General features: G+C 41.7%; 1 protein-coding gene across 4 annotated transcripts in view; it reads right to left on the bottom strand.

Annotated features, from left to right (window-relative positions):
• Positions 1-23,400, bottom strand: part of fam13b (family with sequence similarity 13 member B) — a 56,524-nt gene that overhangs the window by 11,335 nt on the left and 21,789 nt on the right. For 3 of the 4 annotated variants that reach the window (XM_066716508.1, XM_066716511.1, XM_066716509.1), the window contains exons 7-14: positions 19,608-19,735; positions 9,575-9,616; positions 7,340-7,459; positions 6,217-6,373; positions 4,972-5,078; positions 3,935-3,989; positions 3,243-3,363; positions 1,028-1,093 (exon numbers count right to left, since the gene is read on the bottom strand). In XM_066716508.1, coding sequence (XP_066572605.1) covers positions 1,028-1,093; positions 3,243-3,363; positions 3,935-3,989; positions 4,972-5,078; positions 6,217-6,373; positions 7,340-7,459; positions 9,575-9,616; positions 19,608-19,735 — 796 coding nt within the window. The remainder of the gene's footprint in view (positions 1-1,027; positions 1,094-3,242; positions 3,364-3,934; positions 3,990-4,971; positions 5,079-6,216; positions 6,374-7,339; positions 7,460-9,574; positions 9,617-19,607; positions 19,736-23,400) is intronic. The other variant, XM_066716510.1, reaches the window with a different exon arrangement.

Genomic DNA, 23,400 nt, shown 5'->3' with positions numbered 1-23,400 from the left:
GCAGGCAGCTCTCAACACAGCCACTTTCCCTGCAGACAGTTACTTCAAACTCAAGGGTTTAGGGCTTATCTGGCAGTCTAAGCAATATGCAAGAGCACCCAGACTCTGGTATCAACCCTATCAAAAATTAATACTTTAGTCATGTGCTGTCCAAGAAAGTCTGTGGTGTTAAGTATATAAACACAGATCTATTCCAGTATGGGATGTAAAAAATTGCAAATTTATTAGAACTCATTATAAACAGGCTAGAACGAAAACGTGACATGAATAAAGACCTGGTACATAATTACAGGAAACAGTCATGAAATTCCATTATATTTTAGGAACAGCCACTGCATGGGGCTGCTAAGAGACTGAAGAGTAAAAGAGTGGAAAGAGATACCTGGTTAGAAAATAAAAAGTGACACAAGATCAGCAAGGGATTGCATTAGACATTAAACCCCTATGGTTTAAGCTGGTGTTAAAGCCATGGGCAGCAGAACTGATATACAGAGTTCAGAAAACTGTTCCAGAGATGAGGTTAAGAAAATATTTAAAATCAAGCCTAAATTGAAAGCTCACACTGAGTGAGGAGCAGAAGACACAGGGGCTAGGAGGGGCTGGAGGAGCAGGCTTGAGAAACATGACGTGAAAGGCTTTGGCACAGGGAAACAGCTGGATTTGCAGGGAGGGATTAAAAGGGCAGCTTTCTGTGCTCGATGACAGTGATGTATTGGGCAAGATGTGCCTGCTATCATTCTTTTGAATTCCCATTTCAAGTGTTCTGCACATTTTTCTAAATCCAGGTCTTTCTTAGGCAAAGTGCAGCATTTTTAATGACATGGTGATGTAAAGTAAAACAAACTGTGGAACGAATGATGGCACTAGATTCCACCCCAGACAATGATACACATTGTATCACATGACAGTGATGAATGGGAACCTATAAAAAAGCAAGATCACACAGAAGCCCTCCCCTTTCATGTCTGATAGGCAGGCAGGCAGGTAAGTAGGTAGGTAGGTGGATGGAGCTCAAGAGAATACTTACCTTTCCCATCCCTCTGCAGGTGCATAGATTGGAAGTCAATGAGGGGGAAAGTGATGGGGCATGGCGCTGACGGAATGGGAAAAAAAAAAATAGTAGAGAACACTACAGTGAGCCGATAGCACAACCAGAGCAATCTCCATGCACACTGTACACTGAGCACCAACACAGTCACAACTGGAGAGGGGGTGTAGAGGTGCAACCATGCTCGCCATCATGGCCTGGGGGTTAAAATCTCGCCATTGTACAGCAACCCTGGCTTCAGCCACAGCTCCCCCAGAGGCGCAACATTTCTCAAAAGACAAGACGACCTCTGGGGTTGTTCCAGTTTTTATATATATTTATATTCAACCTTCAGCTTAAGTTAGATATAAGGTGCCATTAGCAGGGTTCTAAACTGCGACCAAAGAAACTGAACTAGTCACGTTAGTTTTTAGTATGCCAATGGGATATGATTGAGTTGGACTTGGTGTCTGTCAGGTTGTTCACAGCTGTAGCATCAACACATTTCCATGACATCGGTCTTTGAGCGAAGCCCTTTGAAGATGCTGGTGTAGCTGTAGTCAACTCTGGAGAGTCAACTGCAAGTTTCTCTTATGTTGACATTTTCTAAAACCTCGGGTTGCAGACAGTTAAACTACATGGGGCTACTTCTTATTCAACCTATTGAAAAATATATAAAACTGATATGGCTAAAGATTTTTCTGTCCAATAAACAAGTTGAAATGCGGGTTGTTGTAGTTATGGTCGGTTCATCAGCTAGTGCTGTGAGAAAGTGTCATTCTAAGTTGGACGCCTCATAGCTCATTAAACTGGAAAATACTTTTTTTTTTTCTCTTAATAATCTAATTTGTTTATTGTAGGCCATTTTAGCTTTGTTTTAGTAAGTAGTATTGTTACGATAGGACGTTGTTTTGAGCTCCAACGCTTTGAAAATATGATTGGGTATCAGCTGCCATTAAGAATTGATTTTAAAACGAGGAGTGAAACATTTAAACTTCGATGTGATCATTGTTAAAGCCGTAGGTCAATATGGCAGGAACCTCAGCACACAACATAACTGAAGGCACACGTTTGTAACACTTAAAAAAAACATTGCAAATGCAATCCATTGCAAACTTACACATCGTTCTTTTAAATATTTATCAGAATAATTTTTTTAAAATTTCATTTTACTAGTTAAAAGTTCAATAGAACAGCTTGGTCAACCCATCTCAGAAAGTAATACATGCCAGACTGATGCTTTGAAATCTGCAATACATGTTGCGCTTTATTTCAGCAGTCTCAGTATATCTATCGGGATCATATAAAATGTATAAAAGATGGCGGTTCATTATCTTGGTTCTATATGGGATGCAGGTAACTAATTGGACACAGCCGGTTCAGTTCACTATCGACGCACAGTGACGATAAACTGGTGCGACCAAATCAGGTTCTGGTGCCAACAACTGGAAATGTTAGCAGCACCAGTGCCACTAGTGGAAAAGGTTAGTCTAGAACCCTGAGTAGGATCTTACCTCTGAACTACTTCCTGTTTTCCATTATTATTTTACTTGCAACTATTCTAACTATGCTAAGACACAGAGTTAAATGCGTTCCTCACTGCTAGTCCCATTTTGAAAGATTTACTCAGATCCATGATGTCAAGCATGGAAAAAATGTAACACAAAATGTGCGCACTGTATAGCAACATCTGCTGTTAAGAGTATGTGTGCTACCGTTTAATTTCAACAGCCAGCAACTAAACAGTGTGCTACAGCACAGAGCATGAAATTGGCAAGAAACACTGATCACTGAGCGGCTTGGCATTGTAAGCTTAGCCAGCTATGGATGTTCAAAAGACTTCAGAACTAAAGCCGCACCCTTATAAAGAAAAATTAATTATTGATGAAAATATAACCAGCACTTGGAACACTTTTTGTACCTCCGTGATTACATGCAGGTCTTAACAGATAAGGGTTAATCAATCTCGGGAACAAAAGAGACTCAAAGCTTGCAGGCGTGTAGCTCCTGCTCGGCCCTCCGGACACCTAGGCAATGATCAGTGTTCATGTTACTGCCACACAGCTGTGTTCCTTCACATCAGATCTGATTTTGTCTAATTACCCCCCCACCCTGCTACAACTGTTCTGGGACTTGCAGAATCTTTCTTCCTCTCTTCAAGTTGGTACCCTGTGTCCCCGTCCCCAAAGTGAGTGTAACTGGAGGTGGAGGTTACCTTCCCACTGCCCATCCTGGAAGATCCCATGCAGAGCGAGGTGGGGTGCAGTGTTTGGTTGGCGGGGGCAGCCCACTGATTCCAGATTGGCATTCAGGTCACACTCCGCCTCGTGGGGCGCCTGGAAAAATCCAGAAAGGTCCGGTCAAAGTTAGGGAGCACCAGGAAAGCACTAGACTCCATATTCCTAGTTTTTTAATGCCCTTTCTTACAGTTTTATTACTTTTTAGTTAAGCAAATACTTTGATTTTTGTCCTCCTTTTTTAATTCCAACCTACTATTTAGCCTTATAAGGTAGTGGAAAACTGATCAGTATATGTGATTCACTCTAAAAGACCTAGAAGATATTTCAATAATTATTTGTATCAACTGCCAGAATCCCCCCCCCCCCCCCAACACACATCTTCCCTCAACCCAGTGTGTCAAGGTGAATGACTGGGTGATGTCCTGGCTGGGTTACTTTCAGCTAACTTAATTATTACAGTGCCACTGTTAGAGATACATCCTCACTGATAAACCTGCCAACATTGATTGTTAGATTTTGAACCAGTATTACAAACATCTCTACACAGGAAAGAGAGTTACAATAGGATCAATACAAATGGGTTAGATAATCATATGAAATATTCTGGTTAATGATGTACTTAAAATAGCATTAGAGACTTCACAAAAACAAAGACTTGAGAACTTACACAGGTGATAACATCATCTTCAGCTGCATTATCAGACACCTGACAGCTTTCTTGTCTATAGAGGAAACATACAAATACTTTTTCAGTGTCACTTCCTCAATAAATGTCATGTATAAAACAAGAAAAACAACAAACATTATTTATATTTTAAACATCAATGGCAATAAAATGAAATGAAAACAAGAACAATAAAAATGATAAAACTGCCAAGAGAATGACCCAAAACGGCATTTTCAGTGTCAAGTGTCCACATTTGTGCAGTGTTTATACATAAGTTTTTAGTTTTGTACCCAAAACATAAACCTCCATCTTGTCAAATGGATGAGATCTAACTTACTTGAGGATAAGGGAACATCTAACAATAATAACTGCCAGAAAACGGTTTTCAGATGGCAAATATTAACATAATATTCTACTGTAAATGGAGATTTTTTTATTATTGAAAATATATCAAAAAGTTGCTTCCAAATCCCTTCAAGACTTATCAGCCTGGCAGATCGGGGACTTATTTTCCCATTTGTAACTTTAACAAGACCAGGCCAAACAGGTTGTTACAAAGCCCTTTCAAATAATCAGTGTATTCATTTAAAGCACAAGACTGTAATCTAAGTGATTCTTTCTTCAAAAACTACAGATGGGAACTTCCAAATATAACCATCGTGAGATATCCATCTTCAGAATACAAAAAATAAAATTATACAGGCCAAGAATAAAGTTAAGATTCATGTCTGTAATCCTTCCCAGGTGAGATCCTGCAGCCAAGGAATAGACAAAAGGCAAATCTTGAGGCCGGCTACACCCTGTACTGACTGACGCCAGGGTTAATCCACACCTTAAAACACAATCTCCCAATCCCTGGACAATGTCAAGAAGTTTAGGGTGGGGGAAGAAACTAAACAAAATACAGTGGCATTTGTCATGGTCTGTATTATTTTGTGCCCGAACCACAGAGGGGAGTGTTACCCTACTTTCTCACGACTTAAAAAACAAATACAATAACACAATAAATAACAACAGAACCCAAAGTGGGCGCAGACCTGGCTGTATTGATATTGTTCTCCGCGTCAACCAGAGCGTCAGTGTCAAGGTCCATTCTGGAGGTTTCCTCCAGGCCGTCGCTGTGTGAGCAAGGGCTCTGGACTGCCTGCACGCACACACACAGGGAGAAACACAGGACAGCGGTCACTTCAATTGCAATTTTCGAAGCAGAAAACATGATTGGGACTGAATACATGTTCTGGTGCCACAGTATCTATACAGAGAGCATTTCTAAGCTTCTGAAGGGTTGTGTCTTCAAGCATATTGAGGCTATTAAGTCTGCCATCACCAGTCTCCTTTTGTAAGGCACTTATAATATGAATCAGTTTTCATATGCCTTTTGTTGGGGGGGGGTGAGTGTACAGATTATTTTAAGTGGTAGGACAATTTGTAAATGTAGGCGATCAGCATTAGGGGAGAAATGCTCTGGAGATTAGAAACTAAAACAAACACAAAAACCTGTAGAACCGTAGCCCGGGATTTGTGTTTCACAGGCACTGAATGCCTCCAGTGAATAGTGCTTGGCAACAAGGGATTCTTGCACCTTTCAGCTCAGGCTGTTAACTGAAGGGAGGGCCGGAGAGCCACAGAGCCGCTTGACTGCGGCGCACAGACGCTGCTGTCACTCCTCAGAGGACAGGCTATTAAAAGAGACTGACCCAAATTAATAGGAGTACAAACAGCTGTCTCCCTTCAACACAGCGTTAGGAGCAAACAACATAACGAGTGAAAAATAAACTGCTTGCCCTTTCCCTAGTGGCTCACTGGCCTATTCAGAGCAGGACACCCCCAGGGGCAGGCTGGAAAACGGTTGAAAATAGTCAACATGTGTGGTAGGGTGAGGTGGCACTTAATGTACAGACCTAATGCATTTAAATGCTTTTTTATTTTTTAAACAGTTAAGCTAAGGGGGAGCTTCTATCAAGTGGCGAAGTTTAGGTTGACCTTAAAATACTCTTCAGCTACCATTTTTACTAAGAAGGTATCGCACTGAGGCCTATCTGTAATAGTGAGAACACTATCAGTTCAACGACAAGAAGCGTTGCCATTTATGTGATTAGCATATCTGTGGTGTCTGGAAACAAAGCACAGCTCACACAGACCTTGAGATGTTGCCATATCAACTGGTGTGTAAACACACTTGATATTTCAACATTGCTTTTCATCAACAAACACAACTTGCACTTCTTTGGCTTTGTGTGGACTGGCTTTAGTTCAGACCTCTCTCAGCCTCCATGTCTTACCTCTTCGTTCTCTCCCATCTCACCCATGGTTTCTGGGACACCGTCCGTTTCTGTGCCAGGCTGGAAGTCTGGATGCTGGGCCTCTATATGCCCCGTCTGCGCAGCGTTCTTGTCTGCCTCCGAGGGCTCTGTGCCTGCTTCTTTGCTGACAGCCTCCCTGGGACCACAACAAGAAGAATGTATAAGGTCCTTCATGTCCCAGGACCTTGTGGTCGCCAATAGTGATTCAAAATTTGAGAACAAGATGCAGATCGTTTTGTTTTTGAATACTGGATATCAGCTGGGTTGAGAGACTGCAACTATTATGCCCCGTCTACTGAACTCCATTGCAGTTAACAGTTAATTCTACAGCTTTGTGATTTGTGATCTCAGTTCTGAGTGTTGGAGTGTGAATAAGCCACTTTCATACACACACACACAGCTGACAATACCTTTCTATTCAATTCCCAGAAAAAATAATTGGTTGTTTATCGTGCTAATACGAATCACACAAGCCAACAGATAACATAGAACCGAAATGATCATTCCAGGCAGTTCACGGTTTGTTGTTAAAGATGCTGGAATGGGATCAAACCTTCTTTTCTCTCGGGGAACACTGCAGCTACAGCACAGCCTTTTCGATAACATGGTTGGAAGCATAACGGTTTAAACATGAACTGTACTGCTTATATCAGGAACTTGATAAACTAGTTCAAACATTTTCTCTGGCTTATGTTTCCAGCCATGTTTCAACTAACTAAAGAAAAAAAAACACCATGAGCGTAGGCGGCTTAATTAAAGAATTCTAACAGCGAGTCTGTCAAATGCTAAGCGAGGATGATTCTGCACACTGTGGTGTGGCCTATGGCTCTGTGTAGGCAGGACATCTGTGCCGCCAATAGCACCCTCCTGAAAGCGTGTGCATCACGCATGGAATGACACAAAAGGCTGGACTACAAGATTCTTCCAAAGTTTGTCTCTACTCCATTTTGTGCTTGGTGTTGTGTGACAATGGTTCTTCTATGTCACACACAACTGCTCATTGCAAGATAGAAGGGCTTTGTGATTGTTTGTGTGTGTCTCTGCACATGCATGCATGTATATGAAGGCACGTGTGTCTGTGTATGTGCGTGCAAGTCCTCACCCCTGGTTGTCCTGGCTGGACGTCCCTTTGATCTCATAACTGCTGATCTCCTGGTCGATCGTGCTCTGCAGGTCAAACAGATGCTGCTCCACTGCAGCGCGGATTGTCCTCTCGATTATGCTGCAAAGATACCCAGAGAAAAGAGACACTGTAGACGAGCTCAAGCCCACGAGATGCACAGGCCAACCAGATATCTGTGTATTGTATTTTTTATTATGACGATCTGTGGTGAGAAACTGGATTGGTGGAACATCCCAGACAATGTGTCGTGCCCATCTAAGGCCTGACAGTGTGCTGACAGGCAGAGCTGGAGCGGCCAGCTGTGTGCCAGCGGCGGGCACTGCAGCACGGGACTGCGTGGTCGCCTGCCTGTTGAGCTGGATCCCACTGCTGGAAAACTCAGGATAACATCCCACCCACACAAGTAGGTCACCAGCAGCTGTTAGGATCAATTTGCCTGCAGATTAATTTCACCCTGTCCTCAAGGTCGAAGAAAAAACCCTAATCATTATCTGTGGCTGGTGTCTGTGGTGTAACGGCTAGAACGATGACAACAAATTAAACTAGTATAGCAGGCACAGCAGGAAAGTTTATCATCCACTCAGCCAGTCACTACCACTCTGAAAGCCATACAGAGCAATACAATGAATGCTGGCAGCACAATCCCCGCAGACAATGATCACTTGCCACAATTCTTCCATTATCCCTTTTGAAGCCTTACATTACCGCTGATAAAAGGTAACCATGACAATTATGCTGGAAATGTCTGGTCTGAGAGATGCTTCCTCATTTTTTGATTTGAACGCTTTCCATTTGATACAGTGGCTTTGAATACAGCTGCACAGTGTGTCAGCATAAAAAAATGCTCCATGCAAGATCTCACCTCGTGGAGTTTCAATGATCATGAGAACGATGATGAATCATCCCAGAACTACACGGGAGGATCTTGTTAATGATCTCAAGGTGGCTGGGACCATAGTCACCAAGAAAACAATTGGTAACACACTACGTCGTGAAGGACTGAAATCCTGCAGCGCCCGCAAGGTCCCCCTGCTCAAGAAAGCACATGTACAGGTCCGTCCGAAGTTTGCCAATGAACATCTGAATGATTCAGAGGAGAACTGGGTGAAACTGTTGTGGTCAGATGAGACCAAAATCGAGCTCTTTGGCATCAACTCAATTGGCCGTGTTTGGAGGAGGAGGAATGACCCCAAGAACACCATCCCCACTGTCAAACATGGAGGTGGAAACATTATGCTTTGGGGGTGTTTTTCTGCTAAGGGGACAGGACAACTGCACCGCATCAAAGGGACGATGGACGGGGCCATGTACCGTCAAATCTTGGGTGAGAACCTCCTTCCCTCAGCCAGGGCATTGAAAATGGGTCGTGGATGGGTATTCCAGCATGACAATGACCCAAAACACACAGCCAAGGCAACAAAGGAGTGGCTCAAGAAGAATCACATTAAGGTCCTGGAGTGGCCTAGCCAGTCTCCAGACCTTAATCCCATAGAAAATCTGTGGAGGGAGCTGAAGGTTCGAGTTGAAAAACGTCAGCCTTGAAACCTTGATGACTTGGAGTGGATCTGCAAAGAGGAGTGGGACAAAATCCCTCCTGAGATGTGTGCAAACCTGGTGGCCAACTACAAGAAACGTCTGACCTCTGTGATTGCCAACAAGGGTTTTGACCCCTAAATCGAAGGGGTCAAATACTTATTTCCCTCATTAACATGCAAATCAATTTATAACTTTTTGGAAATGCGTTTTTCTGGATTTTTTTGTTGTTATTCTGTCTCTCACTGTTAAAATCCTACCATTAAAATTATAGACTGATCATTTCTTTGTCAGTGGGCAAATGTACAAAATCAGCAGGGGATCAAATACTTTTTTCCCCTCACTGTAAGCCTGACCTTACAGATCGTATGAAGATATTTCAGTGAACAGGAGGAAGGACAATCTGAAAAGAATCTGCATCAATAAGAAATTCAGAAAATGGCCTTGGAAATTAACTGAAGAATGTGACAAGCAAGTTCTTTGTAATCATCTTTGTGACAATATCAAACAGGCACACATGTATAGTAGAAATAAATGACATAAAACTATACAGAAACAGTTTACACACATGCATAGATCTATACCAAGAGTATAGGTAAGACTGGTATTTGCATCCTTGACGAGAGATGGACAACTCATTTAAACTAGCCTCAAAAAATGTAAGTGGCAAGTTTTACTTACTCTGCAGATGCTGGCAAAATGTTGATAGGAGTGATGTGAGAGCTGGAAAAAAAACATGATACAAGAAAGCATTAGACATATTACATCAGCAGAATTGTATGTGTTATGCAATATCCAAAGGAGGCCTGGTGCTTCAGTAGGAACGCAACAGAAGTGCTCAGCTGGCCTGTTTTCTCAGTGCCGGCAGTGGAACAGAAATCTCAAGGTGACCGCCTCTGACTCACACTCATTAAAGCGAAGACTACTGCGCAAGAGGGTAGTCAGGCCTGGTTGACTCCAGCAGCTCAGCATATTCTCAGCACCTGATGAAAGCCTGCCTGAGATAATTGCAGCTAATTGGAACCCTTGCCAGCCGGCTCAAGTGTGGTGGGTTGGAAAGTAGTGCCTTGATTTGTATATCTTTTTTTTAACCTCCTGCACTGTATAGCTATCACCAACAACAAAGAAAAGATTTGCCTTAGTTCATATAAGCATCTCAAAAGCCCCCACCCTTCCCCTCGCCACAATCAGCCCAGCAGCTGCCTGACAGGATATGCCGGCCGGGGTGATTCAGCAAACTTTCGCCAGCTCAGAAACAAACTGTGGCATTTCAGGCATTTCTGGTTATATAAGGGGTGGGATGATGGGGTCAGCTGTATAGGCTGGTGTCAGGTTCGAAACTGATATCCAGTGGCATCCAGGAGGACATCTATAGTCAGCAAATCATTTACTTTTCAAAGACTAATAATAACGTCCCAAGCGGGTCCCCGACCGAGAGAGTGAAAGATCAAAATGCCCGATGATTAACAGCTACAAGAAGTCCTTTGGCAGGATATACTAACTACGTAAATGTATGGATGGTGTATTATATATATATCTATCTACATACAACTATAAAGAAGGTGGAAAATAAACTAATTCTGGTATTAGGCATTGAAGGTACTTTCACTAAAGTATTATACTAATATACATGTAGATATATGAACAATGGACAGGATGTTTTATAACAATACTTTACAGTGAACCCATTTTGGAAGTTAAAAAAAATAAACATTTAAGTCAAAAGTCAAACATAAGATAAAGGAAGAAAAGCTCTGTCAAGGCAAGAGGACAGTGACATTGCAGCAGAATTTTTTTTTAATGCTTGCAAATGTGATCATATCCGGGATGTACATCACAGTCTTGAGGGGGAGGAAATGAACACACAGCTAAATCGGAGCAAGAGTATACCTTCTGAAGCCATTATCATACTGCTGCTGACTAAGAACTCTGGTACTCGATAGAGGACTGGATGGGTGTCCATTTCAGGACCCTTGTAACCAACGTTGATAGTTGCGAAGATCTAATAGAAGGAAGAGGCTTTTCTGAAGTAATTCTAATTACAGAAGAAATGATTATGAAGCATCTCCAGCCTCCCACTCATTTCCTCCACACTGTATACACAGCTTTTCCTTATCAGATTAGTTTTTCTCCCTTCCCCCAGAGAGAATCAATCTCAGGACCTTGCAGGCTTCGGTCTGGTGGCCCTAGGTTTTGTCCACCAGCACAACAGAATCCCTGCAATCCTGACAAAACTGTAACTCATGTCCCAGTGGGGGCTGCTCTCTCGGACTCTGCTGTCTGGAAATGGTTGCTTTGCCCTCCCCCTCATACCAAGGTCAATGTGAATGGACACATATAAATAACAGCGCCTGGGGTTGGTTATAACTGGGCTGTGGATGAGAGCATGGTCTTCTGTCGATCTTTTCTAATGTATGCTTGTCCAAAAGGGGTGACAACTCAACAACTCAATCTCAACACACCTAACATGTTTCACCGGCTTTAGAAAATCACGATCAAATTTGGGAAGAATCCGGTAGGCTAAATGTTGTTCCCTTTCTCAAGCAAATTGGTGTACTGAAATTGAGTTTTTGGCAATTTTACCAAGAGGTTAATTTAAATTTAAAACCTTATTTTTAAGATGTATTTATTCTTTCCTAAACATGTTCTTGCCTATGCAAACAAAGGGATGTTATAACAAATGCAGGAAAATTAGAAATGTCACTGACTGAGTGTTATTCACCCCTGTGGTTTGAATCTGGTTAACTGTACTAGTCCTGACAGCTACAGAACACTTCACAGTCGGCCTATGAGGTCACCCACTGTTTGGCTCGTTTTCCCAGCACTGCATTCTGCTGCGTCTCTTAGGATCCTGGCTCAACCAGTGTCTGCAAGTCCTGCTTCGGCTGGGAAGTCTATTTTAATTCTTTATTATGTTTCACAGTCCAAACATACTTGTATGACCGAGCTAGGCCGAGTGGGAAAGATGAGGCTGCCGTTTCCCCTCATACTCTTGCCTTTTAGACAGGTTATGGGCAGGGTACCAGCTGGCGGTTATAAACTGGTATAAACTGTGCCGTTAAACTGGTGCAACTGGTAGGAAGCCAAAAAAAAAAAAAAACGAGGAGTCCCATCCAGGCCCCGAAAAAAGTTGTCTTTACAAGCAGGATAAAAAGTCACATTTAGGTTTCACGTAAATAAATACATTTCATCTTGATTTTCAGATTTAGGTTGTGATTAATTCAAAATTCGGCCACTAATAGGAAACTACAGCACTGTACTCAGGGGCGGCTTCATTGTTGGTCTGATGATTTTTTATTCTACTCATAAATGTAAGTGCAACAGGTTAGAACAGATTAGTTTTTGTTTAGCGGGCGGCTCCAAGGTTTGATTAAATCGTCCCTTAGTCATTTCTTATTATTAAAGACTTCAGCAATACTGGCCAAGCACTGCCTTTTAAATTGCCTATTGCAATTTACCCCCAAATAAACAGTACAAGGTTCTGTTACACAAATAAGATGATTATTTTGGGATACTGCTTTTCATCAACTTCACTCTTAATGCTGACAAGGGTTTACAGGAAACAGAAAAATAAATAAATAAATACAATATATGTAATATATTTCCTTATCTAACAATTGTGAACAAGCAGTATTGCTTCATCCTCTCTATTACCTCGTGTTGGATCACAGATGTGTCTCCTGATTTACAGTTAAAGGGAGGCTGTTGTGACATTTCCAGAAGCTGGAACAATCAATTTTAATGACAGACACACATTAACAGAGAGATAAAAATGACTGACTGTTACATGTGAGGAAAGCCCACTACAGCAGACCAGGGATTAAATTACATGTCTTTTTTTCCTCTCTCTTTTTTAAATGTATTAGAAAAGCAGCCCTGATTCAGCTGCAAAGAAGCACTGCGTCTCAGCTGAGACTGAGCTCTATACAGAAGCAGCAATGGGCTGGAAACGAGACGTCAACCAAGAGAACAAATGAACAAACAAACAAAATACGTATTAACCGAATAGAAAAGCATTTTTTTCCACCAAAGCTTTGATTACCATTTTAGTTATTCACAAATAAGCTTTTCCCATCATCTTGAGAGCCTACGACTTCACAGTACTGAATCTGACAGAGAATGGCAGACTGACGGCAAACTGTGGGAGGTTTCCAAAGGTTAATTACCCCGACAGCATTTCAGTACAGAAGCAAGAAGTGTTCGGTTATCTCTGGAGCCTTCGGCTCTAGAGGAGTACAGTACCATCAGGCACTTCAATTACAGACACAGATGCCTATATAAAGAGCGGCTACCGCACTGAATCAAAATTAAAAATGGGGAGAACAGAAACTGCGGAAATCTTAATGGGCATGCATCCAATTAACAAATCAACCCCCTCTCCTCATCATCCCAGTGCAACACCCCCTCCACACATACACACACACCTTCCCAAATTCTGCGACTATCTTTACCTGTGAAGCAGAATTTTGCAGGCCATGTTTTCTTGCTGAGGCTGCTATTGCGGTTGCGTCTTGTTATCCGGACTGTGCGCTTTGTGGCAGCAGGGTCTGTATCAGTATGTTGAATTGTAAACAGACGCTGTCTGGGTACATATTGCGGATGCTGGCTGCTGGCTGTCTGATGGGGCTGGGTACTGCTAGAAAGTGCTGCAGTAAACAATCCAGACCCCAGCTCAAATATGCTGCTCGGTGATGCAGCTGTGCAGTCTGCATTGCCAGCCAATCAGGTCCTTGGCAGAAGAAGCCCTGATGAATACCCCCCCCCCACCCCCCCCATCACCACAAACACCAACCGCCTCCCACCATCTTCCAGAAAAAAACAACACTGCAAATTTTGCACCTGATAATCCCCCCCCACCCAATGCCAGCCAGCTCAGGCAAACTTTATATAAGACCTAAATCTCAGTTCCACATGACAAAGTGGACCCCTTCCCGAACTTAACCCTTTACTGTCAGGTAAGAGGACAGCGCCACAAGCACACAGGGTGGTTATTTTTGGATCAGTTACGAAGCCAATTCAGACTTTCAAGCCCCTCACATTATAAATCCTTCATGCAGAATATAATCCAAATGGACAGGTCGTCATCTTTAGTAACTTGTCTAAAAATATCAATGTAATTGATAGCAGTTTCATACAGAAATATTTATACTCTGACTGACTAACTGCAGCCTGACAATGGGAAGGAATTCATCCTGGGAAAGCTCACTGATCTGTGTACAGAAGAACCCTCCACTGACAACAGCAATATATAATTTCTTATTTGTTTGATACATAAGTTTCCCCTCTATCTTTAGGTCTGTACTAGATCCTTCTAGCTTCTTTGATGGCTTTGATGTCTAGATGAAACTCAGAACAGCTTAAAGCCTGCAGTCTGCAGTAGATCAAGAACAATTAGTCAAACAAATGCTGTGCTATTTCTGTCAGTGTGCTTTATCAAATTCCCAATTTATATGTAAGGAAAGAATAATAAAAAGATGCCTGGAGAGGGCTGGGCGTCTCTTTATACTCATCTCACATTGCTCTAGCCATGCAAATGGAATGACACCAACAAATTCCAATACGTTCAAATTGTCAGCAGCTTTCTACTTGCTCCATTATTGTCACACACTAAGTCTTTGTTTTGTTGCTCGAAACATTAACCACCCCACTGAATACTTTGTGATACAGTGGATACTGTGTTGTACTTGCTGGCCCAGGGCTGCAGATGAATTGTTCGAACAACCCACGGATTCTTATTCAAGTTGAATGGCACTCACCTTGTATCATTTTGTTCAGTCTTCAGGAAAACATGCGGTAAACACAAAGGGGGTAATGGCTAACCAGGCAAATAAAAACAGGGTTGAGTCAAAAGTATGCAGCAAAGTTACTGAGTGCCAACTAAGATCTTAGAAAAGAGTACCATGCAAATTTACTGAAGCACTTATAAATCTGTTCGATCATGTATTTTAGTTTGCTGATATTTTAATCCTCATTAGAGGTCATGGTTTCTATTTTTTCCTATAACATAAACATCTAAGATGATGCTATTCTCAAAATAAGGCCTTGAGCAAGATACGGTTAATGTTTGAGAGCAACAGGGAAACTGACGTTCATGTCAAAATACAAACCACAAAGACAGCAGGTGAATGGTTTACACTTCCCATCGTGCACTGACACACACACAGGCGGCCTGTTGACGTATTTGTGATATAGGGTGGTCTGAGCACCTTCATAAATAACGCCATTAGCTTCCCAGTGCTAAATAAACAGATCCTTCAGCCGAAGAAAAATATCCTGCCAGTGACACACAGTGATCCCTATGAAGGATATTTATGGCAGGGCAGGGCAGGGCAGGGCAGTGGGGAGACTCCTATATTCAAGGGATGTTGTCCAAAGAGCGTGGAGCCTGGCTGTGGTTGGGTTACAGGGCAGATAACCACTCTAGGGAGGTGGGGAGATGAGCCACACGGGTCAGATTCCAGGCTCTGAGGGCAGGACATGTGGATTTGGACAGTGAACACAGGTTCTCCCAGGCAGCAATCATGATACCCCTAGCTGCCCTATGCATGCTGTTACACAGATACTAACCAATGCTACAGGGAGACTTTTCCACACTAATGGTTTATTTTTGGACCCTGCAAAAAAATTTAAAATAAATACTTTCCATGGTGTGCAAAGAAAAAAAAAAGAAAAAGGAAGAGGTGATAAAACTTAAACTGAGTTTTAGTTAACCAGTTTAGACTTCCTGGTGCTATGGGGAATCAATTTTAACAGCATGCCAGTCCGTGACACAAACAAGGTCCCTACATTCTCCAGCCCCCAAGCACCCTCATACTGAAATGCACATTCCCCCCCATTCTTCTCATTGTATTTCAGAAGACCTAACAGCAGCCTGAGCCCTAGCTAGCTCTTGTAATGACATTTTCTGTGGATTTCATTGATCTTTATGTGTTGTATTCCTATTCATAATGGAAGTAATTCTGGTATACAACAACAGTGTGTTGTTGTAGAAGCAGTAAATAAATAAGGAAAACTTTCACTTCTTTGATGAATACAAAATCATCATGGGTTTTAGATAGGAATGGTACAGTATCATTCCCCCCCATCCATCCTACAACAGACCATACAGTAAAATTCATGCCTTTACCCCAGTGAGGGGTCGACTTGGTAATCCTATTATTTTTGTAAGCTTTCTGATGCAGGTCACTATCTCATCCTGTGCCCTATGTATGTTTATATACATGTGCCTGCAGAGGTACAAGCTTTTCTTCCGCAGTGAATCAATGTTCGACTTCACAGATAGTTAAAATGCACAGCGTTTTTTCTGCAGCATACTGAGCTGTGGACATGTGCAGAATATCCCTCTTTGATAAACAAGTGTCTGTGTGAGTAATTTTGCTGCAGGCAGAAAAGCCCTCGAGGAAAGAAACCAAAACAAAACCCACTAGGGAGCTGAAGGACAATGGCATCAACTATTAATGAAGGTATAAATCACATAATTTCTGCATGGTCTTCAAATCCCTATTTAAATAAAACAAACAATCAGAGAACTAATTATTTTGTTTGCATGGCTTCAGTCTAGTGTTCCTGATGTTATACGTCTGCAGTGCGGAGGTGGTTTTAGCCCGAATGCACACTGATCATTTGGCGTGCTTCTGCAGAATAGAAGGGATCAAATGTGGAGCGGTCATGCTGAAGTACACTTCTGACAGAGGGCACTTACTGGCTGAGACTAGTAAACGAATTTCACTTGTGGCCCAAGGTGGATTTGGAACCCTTGAGAGTTAAGTGAATTAACCCCTCGTGCCCCTGACTAAGCTTTAAAAGAGACATCTCTGCCAGCATTTGCAAAATCAGTCCAGACAGCAGGGGCTCCACACTCTATTACATCCCATTGGGCTCAGAATCAATTTGCCAGACGTAGAGCAAAGTCATGCCAGGACACAGAAATACTGCTTGAACTCTCCATACAAACAAGCATCCAAATAATAAATCTGGGCCACTAAGTTGGAGCCCCTCCCCGATAAATAAAATTCAAATTCATGTTTCAATTAACACAATTAAGGAAACAAATAAAAACAAATTTGTTTACAAGAAGGGACCATCTGTTAATTAGCTACATCAGTAACAATAATTAAAAGATACATTTTTGAGTGCTTGCAGGGAATGACATAATGGCGACAGACAGTGCTCGCTCTTTAGCTACTCAAAGTGGCCATGTTTTTCTCTCTCTCTCTCTATTCCGATCAACGTCAATTAAGTGGTCTTTCAGCAGGCCACACTTGACTGTCTCGTCCTTAATACTGCAACAGCTGCCAGTTAAAGCCTCTTCCGAAGGTCAGACACCTTAACTTGCCCCAGATCCTTTGAAGTCTAGGCCCCACAAGTAAGCGCTCCCTGGTAGAACTGCTCTACAATTTGAAGGACTAGGATTACAAAGATTCTCACTGCTGGATGATGTCTCCCTGCTGAGATATGAAATTGGAGTATTAGACAGCAGTTGGCCAGGGCAGCATTTACCACAAGATTAAGATACAAGGAAAAAAGATTTAGATGATAGAATATTATGGTTGTATGCCTGCTTGTGTCATTATAATCTGTACATCTGCATCAATGTGTGTAACTTCTAAGCAGAACAATGTCTGCTACGTCTACCACTTACAGATCTGTCTGTATAATAACATGTTGGCACACATGCCTGTCTGTTTTTGTGGATTAGGGATTAAGGGATTTAATCACTTTAAACCAGAGAGCAACTGGGCCAATGGACGTCCACCACGACCCAGTGGAGTACCAGTGGCACAGCTCTCTCCACTGCACTCTGACCTGTTACTCCAACTGGCTAAACACGCTAAACGTCTCTTGTAAAAATCCATTCCCACAAATATAACCACAATACAGTCTCCAGAACACCCATGATCGGTGTTTGTTTCCTACCTTTAAATTATCTTCAATACTGTGGAGAGAAGATGGGTCTCTAACCTCCAACATCATCAGGTACCCCAGCAGCCTTAAAATACCCGTCCATCTGCCATCTGCCCTTTAATTGTATGCATTGACATCATTCAAAACGTGGAGTTACAGAAATATACTGTAAAACTTCATTTAAACGCCCCCAGTGTTTATTCCAAATAACTTCAAGAAGCCCTAGCGTCAATTGGAGACCGGCAATTGTATTAAACATTAACACATAAATAGACATCGTGGACTCATGCAGGGTGAGAAGAGCCTGGAAACATTGCTTCATTGTAGAAGCAGGCTAATAGGCCAGGCTTTAATTTATTTATTTTGTAATTGTTCTTATTTTTTAATACTTTGCTTTCCAAAGATGCAAACAAATCACTTTCAATGTGTGATGAACTATACACTGGATTGAAAACAAAATACTGGTAATTCTGTTAGCAGTAAGATTCAATATACTGTGAACTCTCACTAAATAAACAAAAAGTACTTAAACAAAACTGGAAATATGCTTTAAACCAAACTATCAACATTATACTTCATTAATGCATTGTTTATGTCGACAGTTCAATCACTACAATTAACAGCAATACAACTATACAGCTATATATATTAGTTAAAGTGAGAAATAAATTAATAAAAACACAAGTGATGGTGTTTTTTTTTTTAAATAATTATATACGGTATATATTTACTGAAAACAAGAAAGATGCAAAAACTAAAAATAACATTTTACATAAATATGTTGTGGAAGGTTCTTTCAAATGTGTTAATGCATCATTAGAAACTTTATTTATAAAGCACTGTCAAGTTTATTAGAGAAGTGCTTTTGTTTACATGATTATGCAAATCAACCTGGCGACTACTGGAGACCAGCTGATATTCGAGACCCGGTGAGTATTGGAGGTTTTACGGTATTCTGGGCAACTCATTTGGATAGGTCTCAGTCATGCTTCCCATTGACATATTTGACCTCCAAACCAGCTGCTTATTTACAAACAGTGTCTGTCTACCAAAGCCCTCTATCGTAATAGAAATGTAATTTCTGATGATGCAGGCAGAGATCTCCACCATCTTATCAGGCATTTAGGAGGTGCTGCTCGTGGTGGTGAAGATCAGGCCTTGAAGTCACAAGTTCAAAATGGGGTTGAACGCTAATTGTTGCAAGTATTGTTACGGTTATAGAGCCTGGCAGATTGTCTCCCAGCCCTGTGTGCGGCTTCTTGTCTCTCTCGATCATCCCTGCACCTGCTCACTTCAACGGACACCTCTCATCCTCCGTACGAGGATGCCTCAGGCCCCCATAGGTATAGGTCTGACTCCTGAAGACGTTTTGCTCAATAAAATAAAAACAGCACTAGAACAGCACTTTTAGTTCCATATAGTTTTAAAAAAAAAAGTTAAGTAACATTTGATACAGAAGAAAAATAAATAAAGTAAATAGACCTGTCATTGTTTAAAGTTGATTAATTGACAATACAGGCCTTATTTAGATTCAGAGACTTTTCTTTTTCAGTGCCATTCAAAATGGACCTCGTTGCTTATTTCCCACTGTGGGAAAAGTGTGGGAAAGCTTCCCATGTAATTATTTTGATATGGAGAGGTCAGCCAGCTCACACTGGGGAAAACTGGGCTCTGTATTTTTGAACAGTAGACGCTCAACTGATGCCCTGCAGGGAACTAAATAAGGATTCAGCGTGCATCTGTGTTGACACAAAAACACGAGTCTCCCCAGCAGTTTTGTCTGGAGCAGTGGGCGGGCCACAGCTCTTACCTGGAGGAGGGGGTGACCTGGGTGAGCTCGGGGGGGTCCTGCAGCCTCTCGTCCTCGGGGCTGTCCTCGCTGTCCCGGGGCAGCTCCTCACACTGCTCCAGTTTCTCGTCATCCAAGAGCTCTGTGATCTGAACAAAACACACACATGTGATAGACTGCATCAGACAGCAGTTCCACCCCCATTCCTCACCTGTACTGGCTGTGCAGTTTTTAAAATCAGGTCAGTCTAGCTGGCCAAGCACAGTGTCCCAGAAGCTGTGGGTCCACCCGAGTCTTAGTCTGGGGCTACCATCACTTCTCCCTTCTTTGTGAGAGTCTGTGGCTAGGCGGCGTAGTGGGATAATTTAGAAGAAACCACTACAGCGGGCAGATAATTAAGTGTTTGTGTCTGCTCAGTTTTATGCCCTGTGCTGGGCTACGCACCCATCTCAAGGTTAATCATTGTGTGGCACGGCTCTGTACGTAATCTCCTCAGGTTTGCACTGAAAAGATTAATTTTTTTTTTTTATATATCTATGCACCACACAAAAAAATATCAAAATAAAACCGAACCCACTGCAGAAACGCATGGTGATATAGACAAAATTACAAGTCACAGTATGATTGGCTAGATGAAAGGAATTACACTGCACCTCTCTACGGGCTAATCTGCTGGGACTGCGTGCTGCGAGTGGTGCACACTGAGGTAAACACGATTACAACAGAAGAAGGTCAGATTCATTTTAACTGTGATCCTCCCTGATATATAATTCCCAACACTTAGCTATGGGAAAGGAGATATGTGCTTAGAACATATATCTTTTTTTATGCATGTCCAAAGCTGGCAGGCCAGAGCAATGGGAAATGACTTGAATTTGAACGGATTTGGAACGCAGCACATATAATCTGGTTTACTTGCGTTCAACATGCTCCATTTGAAAGAAGTTTCGCTACACCGTTCCACCACTTTAACCCACACAAGAGCAAGACAGGCAGCGTTACATAGAGCTAAACCTGACGCGAGGGAACTGAACAGGTTTTCGCAAGAGCTGTGGTTTACACAAATTGATATATATACGTACATATTGTGCGGTAGCCCGTGAATGCTACAAAGAGTAACCAGTCCTTTGAACATGTGGGAGCACAATGGATTTCACAATAAGTCATATGCAAACATGACTGAATTGAACAAATTTTTCCCCCACTTAAGACATGCAAAATAAACAAAAAGTAAAAGCCTGCTTGCTCAGTACTATCAAGAAAGAACCTTCAGCCTTCATTGATTTTACTTCCTTCCTCTGAGGAATGTGAATATTACAAGACTTCACACAACTACTGTCTACCTCTTCAGGTTAAGAGTGCGATTGATAATCACTCTGTCTGTCTGTCAAACTCCTTTGCCAGTCTCCTTTCCTCTTCCCCTGTGCCACTAATCCAACGCGAGAATGCCTGGTACGTACGATCCTTCAATGTGGTGGGACATCTCCATAGAAACTGCTTTCACATCTCCGGATTGGATTAAAGAACCCTTCTACTCCTCACATATGCAGATTAATATGGTTCATACGCTGAGTAATAATCACACAATCCGCTGGTAACTGGACTGAATCCAGGAAAAGATTTTGGTTTTGTTTGTTTGCTTAGCCTTGCTGTCCGCTTCTTAGGAAGACAATGACAGCAGGGGAAACGGCTGTGCGCTCTAGACAGTTTCTAAAGATTAAATGAACTGGGAAACACACATTTCCTATATCAGCAAGGCGTTTGTGACAAACCATCCATAACAGTAGTCTTGCTTGCTTATTCTAGATGGCTGATGTACGTAAATGACATGTACAGGACACAATGTCTCCTCTAGGCAACGATCTGTATAAACATGTGAATAACAAGCTAGATATTTATAGGAGCTAGTTTCAGCGATTTGTCCTAAAAAAAGCACAGAAATAATAATTCTGTATAAAAGAGATCAAAAAAGCACAGAAATAATAATTCTGTATAAAAGAGAACAACAACAAAGAAAAGCTAGGATTGGCTTCCTATACCATAAAACTGTTTTTCCTGTTATACAACAGAAGATATATAAAAAAAAAAAAAAACTAAAATTAGAATAATGCAAAGAGCTGTGTTAACTTTGAAAAGATTCATCATTGTCTGCTTTTGTCAATCTACTGTTGGCCGAAAGGCCTCCCCAAAATGTTTCTACTTGATTTAATATACATGGTTTCTTGTCCAGGTTATGCCAGCAAATATTCTGATTTTATCCTCTCACCTTTAACGTTCTCTTTTGCTTGTTTTGTTAATCTTTGGTCTATTCTTTTTGTGTCAGCCCATTGCTATTGTCATTGAAAGAGTGAAAATGTTACATTTTTGTTTGTTCTCAGATCCATTAATTTATTTTCCATGCTTCTTCTGTGTTGTCTGCAGTTTCTGTATAATTTCTTAAGTGACCCAGTTTCAGAGCCATAGGTGACCACTGGTAGTCTTAATTGGTCACCCATTGATCCTCCCCCTTACATTCACTACCATGTTCTTTGTTGAAAATAACATATCTAGTATCCGTGATTAATACAGTGTACAATATTTCCGATCTGTCTCAAGTGCCTGAGTGAACACATACACCCAAACTGAAGGCCAGGCAGCTGTGTTATGTAACAGTTGTGCAAGCATGTGTGCAGGCATGCAAGATTTAAATAGTTGCCATGCGGGATTGAGGCAGCCGCTATGCTATGGGTCTTCACTGTCTGAAGATCAAATTCTGTTATGCCAAAAGCAAATGGAGGTGCTACATAAATACATGTACCGAACTGTATGCTACACTTCAGATTCCCACGATCTGCGTTCATATCATAAAAATGTATAGTAATGATAGATAAACAAAACAAAAAAAAAGCTGGGAGGAGGCCTACCTGCTAAAATCACCCTATTATAAGTTATACGTTAAATCAATACAAAATGCATTTAAAGGCATGCATTACACCACAAACAAGTAAGAAAACAGATGCAACAGCTCATGCATACATGCTTCTGGAATAAATCCCTTTAAAACACCTGAAAACAGGTATGATACTTTCACATCTAATGGTAATGCATTATAGTAAAAAAAGTAGGAAAGAAAACAGAGAAGTTGAAATCTGAAAGCACCACATGCAACTGTATTGGTAAAACCTTTGACCAACAGAAAAAAAAATATATATAAATCCAGCCTGAAATTTTCAACATTAATATAGGTCATAATATTTCGATCTGAAGATCCAGTTGTACAGTCCCTACATACAAATTTACCCTTTCGTCAAAATAACTCTAGCAATCAAACCTGGCCCGCCGAAGTACGGTTTACTATTTATGCCACAGTGAAACTATAGCTTCCCGTTTGAATCAAAAGAGTGGAAAATTCCGACAGCTGACATCAGTGTGACGCCACCGAGAATATATATAAAAAAAGTATCTCGTCGCTGTCTGCCTGGGTGAGTTTACCCACATTGTCAGTGAGTGGGCAGTGGCACTGCTCCTCGGATGGAAAGGCCATAGTCACTGACAGGTGCACGCTGCAGGGGACCTATTCTAAGAGTCTGCAAAACTCATCAGAGCTCAGAGCAAAGAATGTCAATATCAGTCAGCTGCACAGTAGCACAGCAGCAACACATCCTCAAGACTAGTTTCGAACTCTCGGCTTCTTCTCGGCAGTACGGTTGCCACGGGTGAAACATTCTTTCCAGTTAGCAAATCAAAAGACGCCTCCATACAATCAAAAGGTGTCAGGCTTGCAAAGAACCAGCTGGAGACATCCTGCCTGCTGCGAGGCCTGTACTGGTACAAT

Source organism: Amia ocellicauda, chromosome 11, assembly GCF_036373705.1.
Source record: "Amia ocellicauda isolate fAmiCal2 chromosome 11, fAmiCal2.hap1, whole genome shotgun sequence".
NCBI classification, from domain to species: domain Eukaryota; kingdom Metazoa; phylum Chordata; class Actinopteri; order Amiiformes; family Amiidae; genus Amia; species Amia ocellicauda.
Note: the sequence above shows the minus strand (reverse complement) of the source record. Positions and strands in the feature narration are given on the sequence as shown.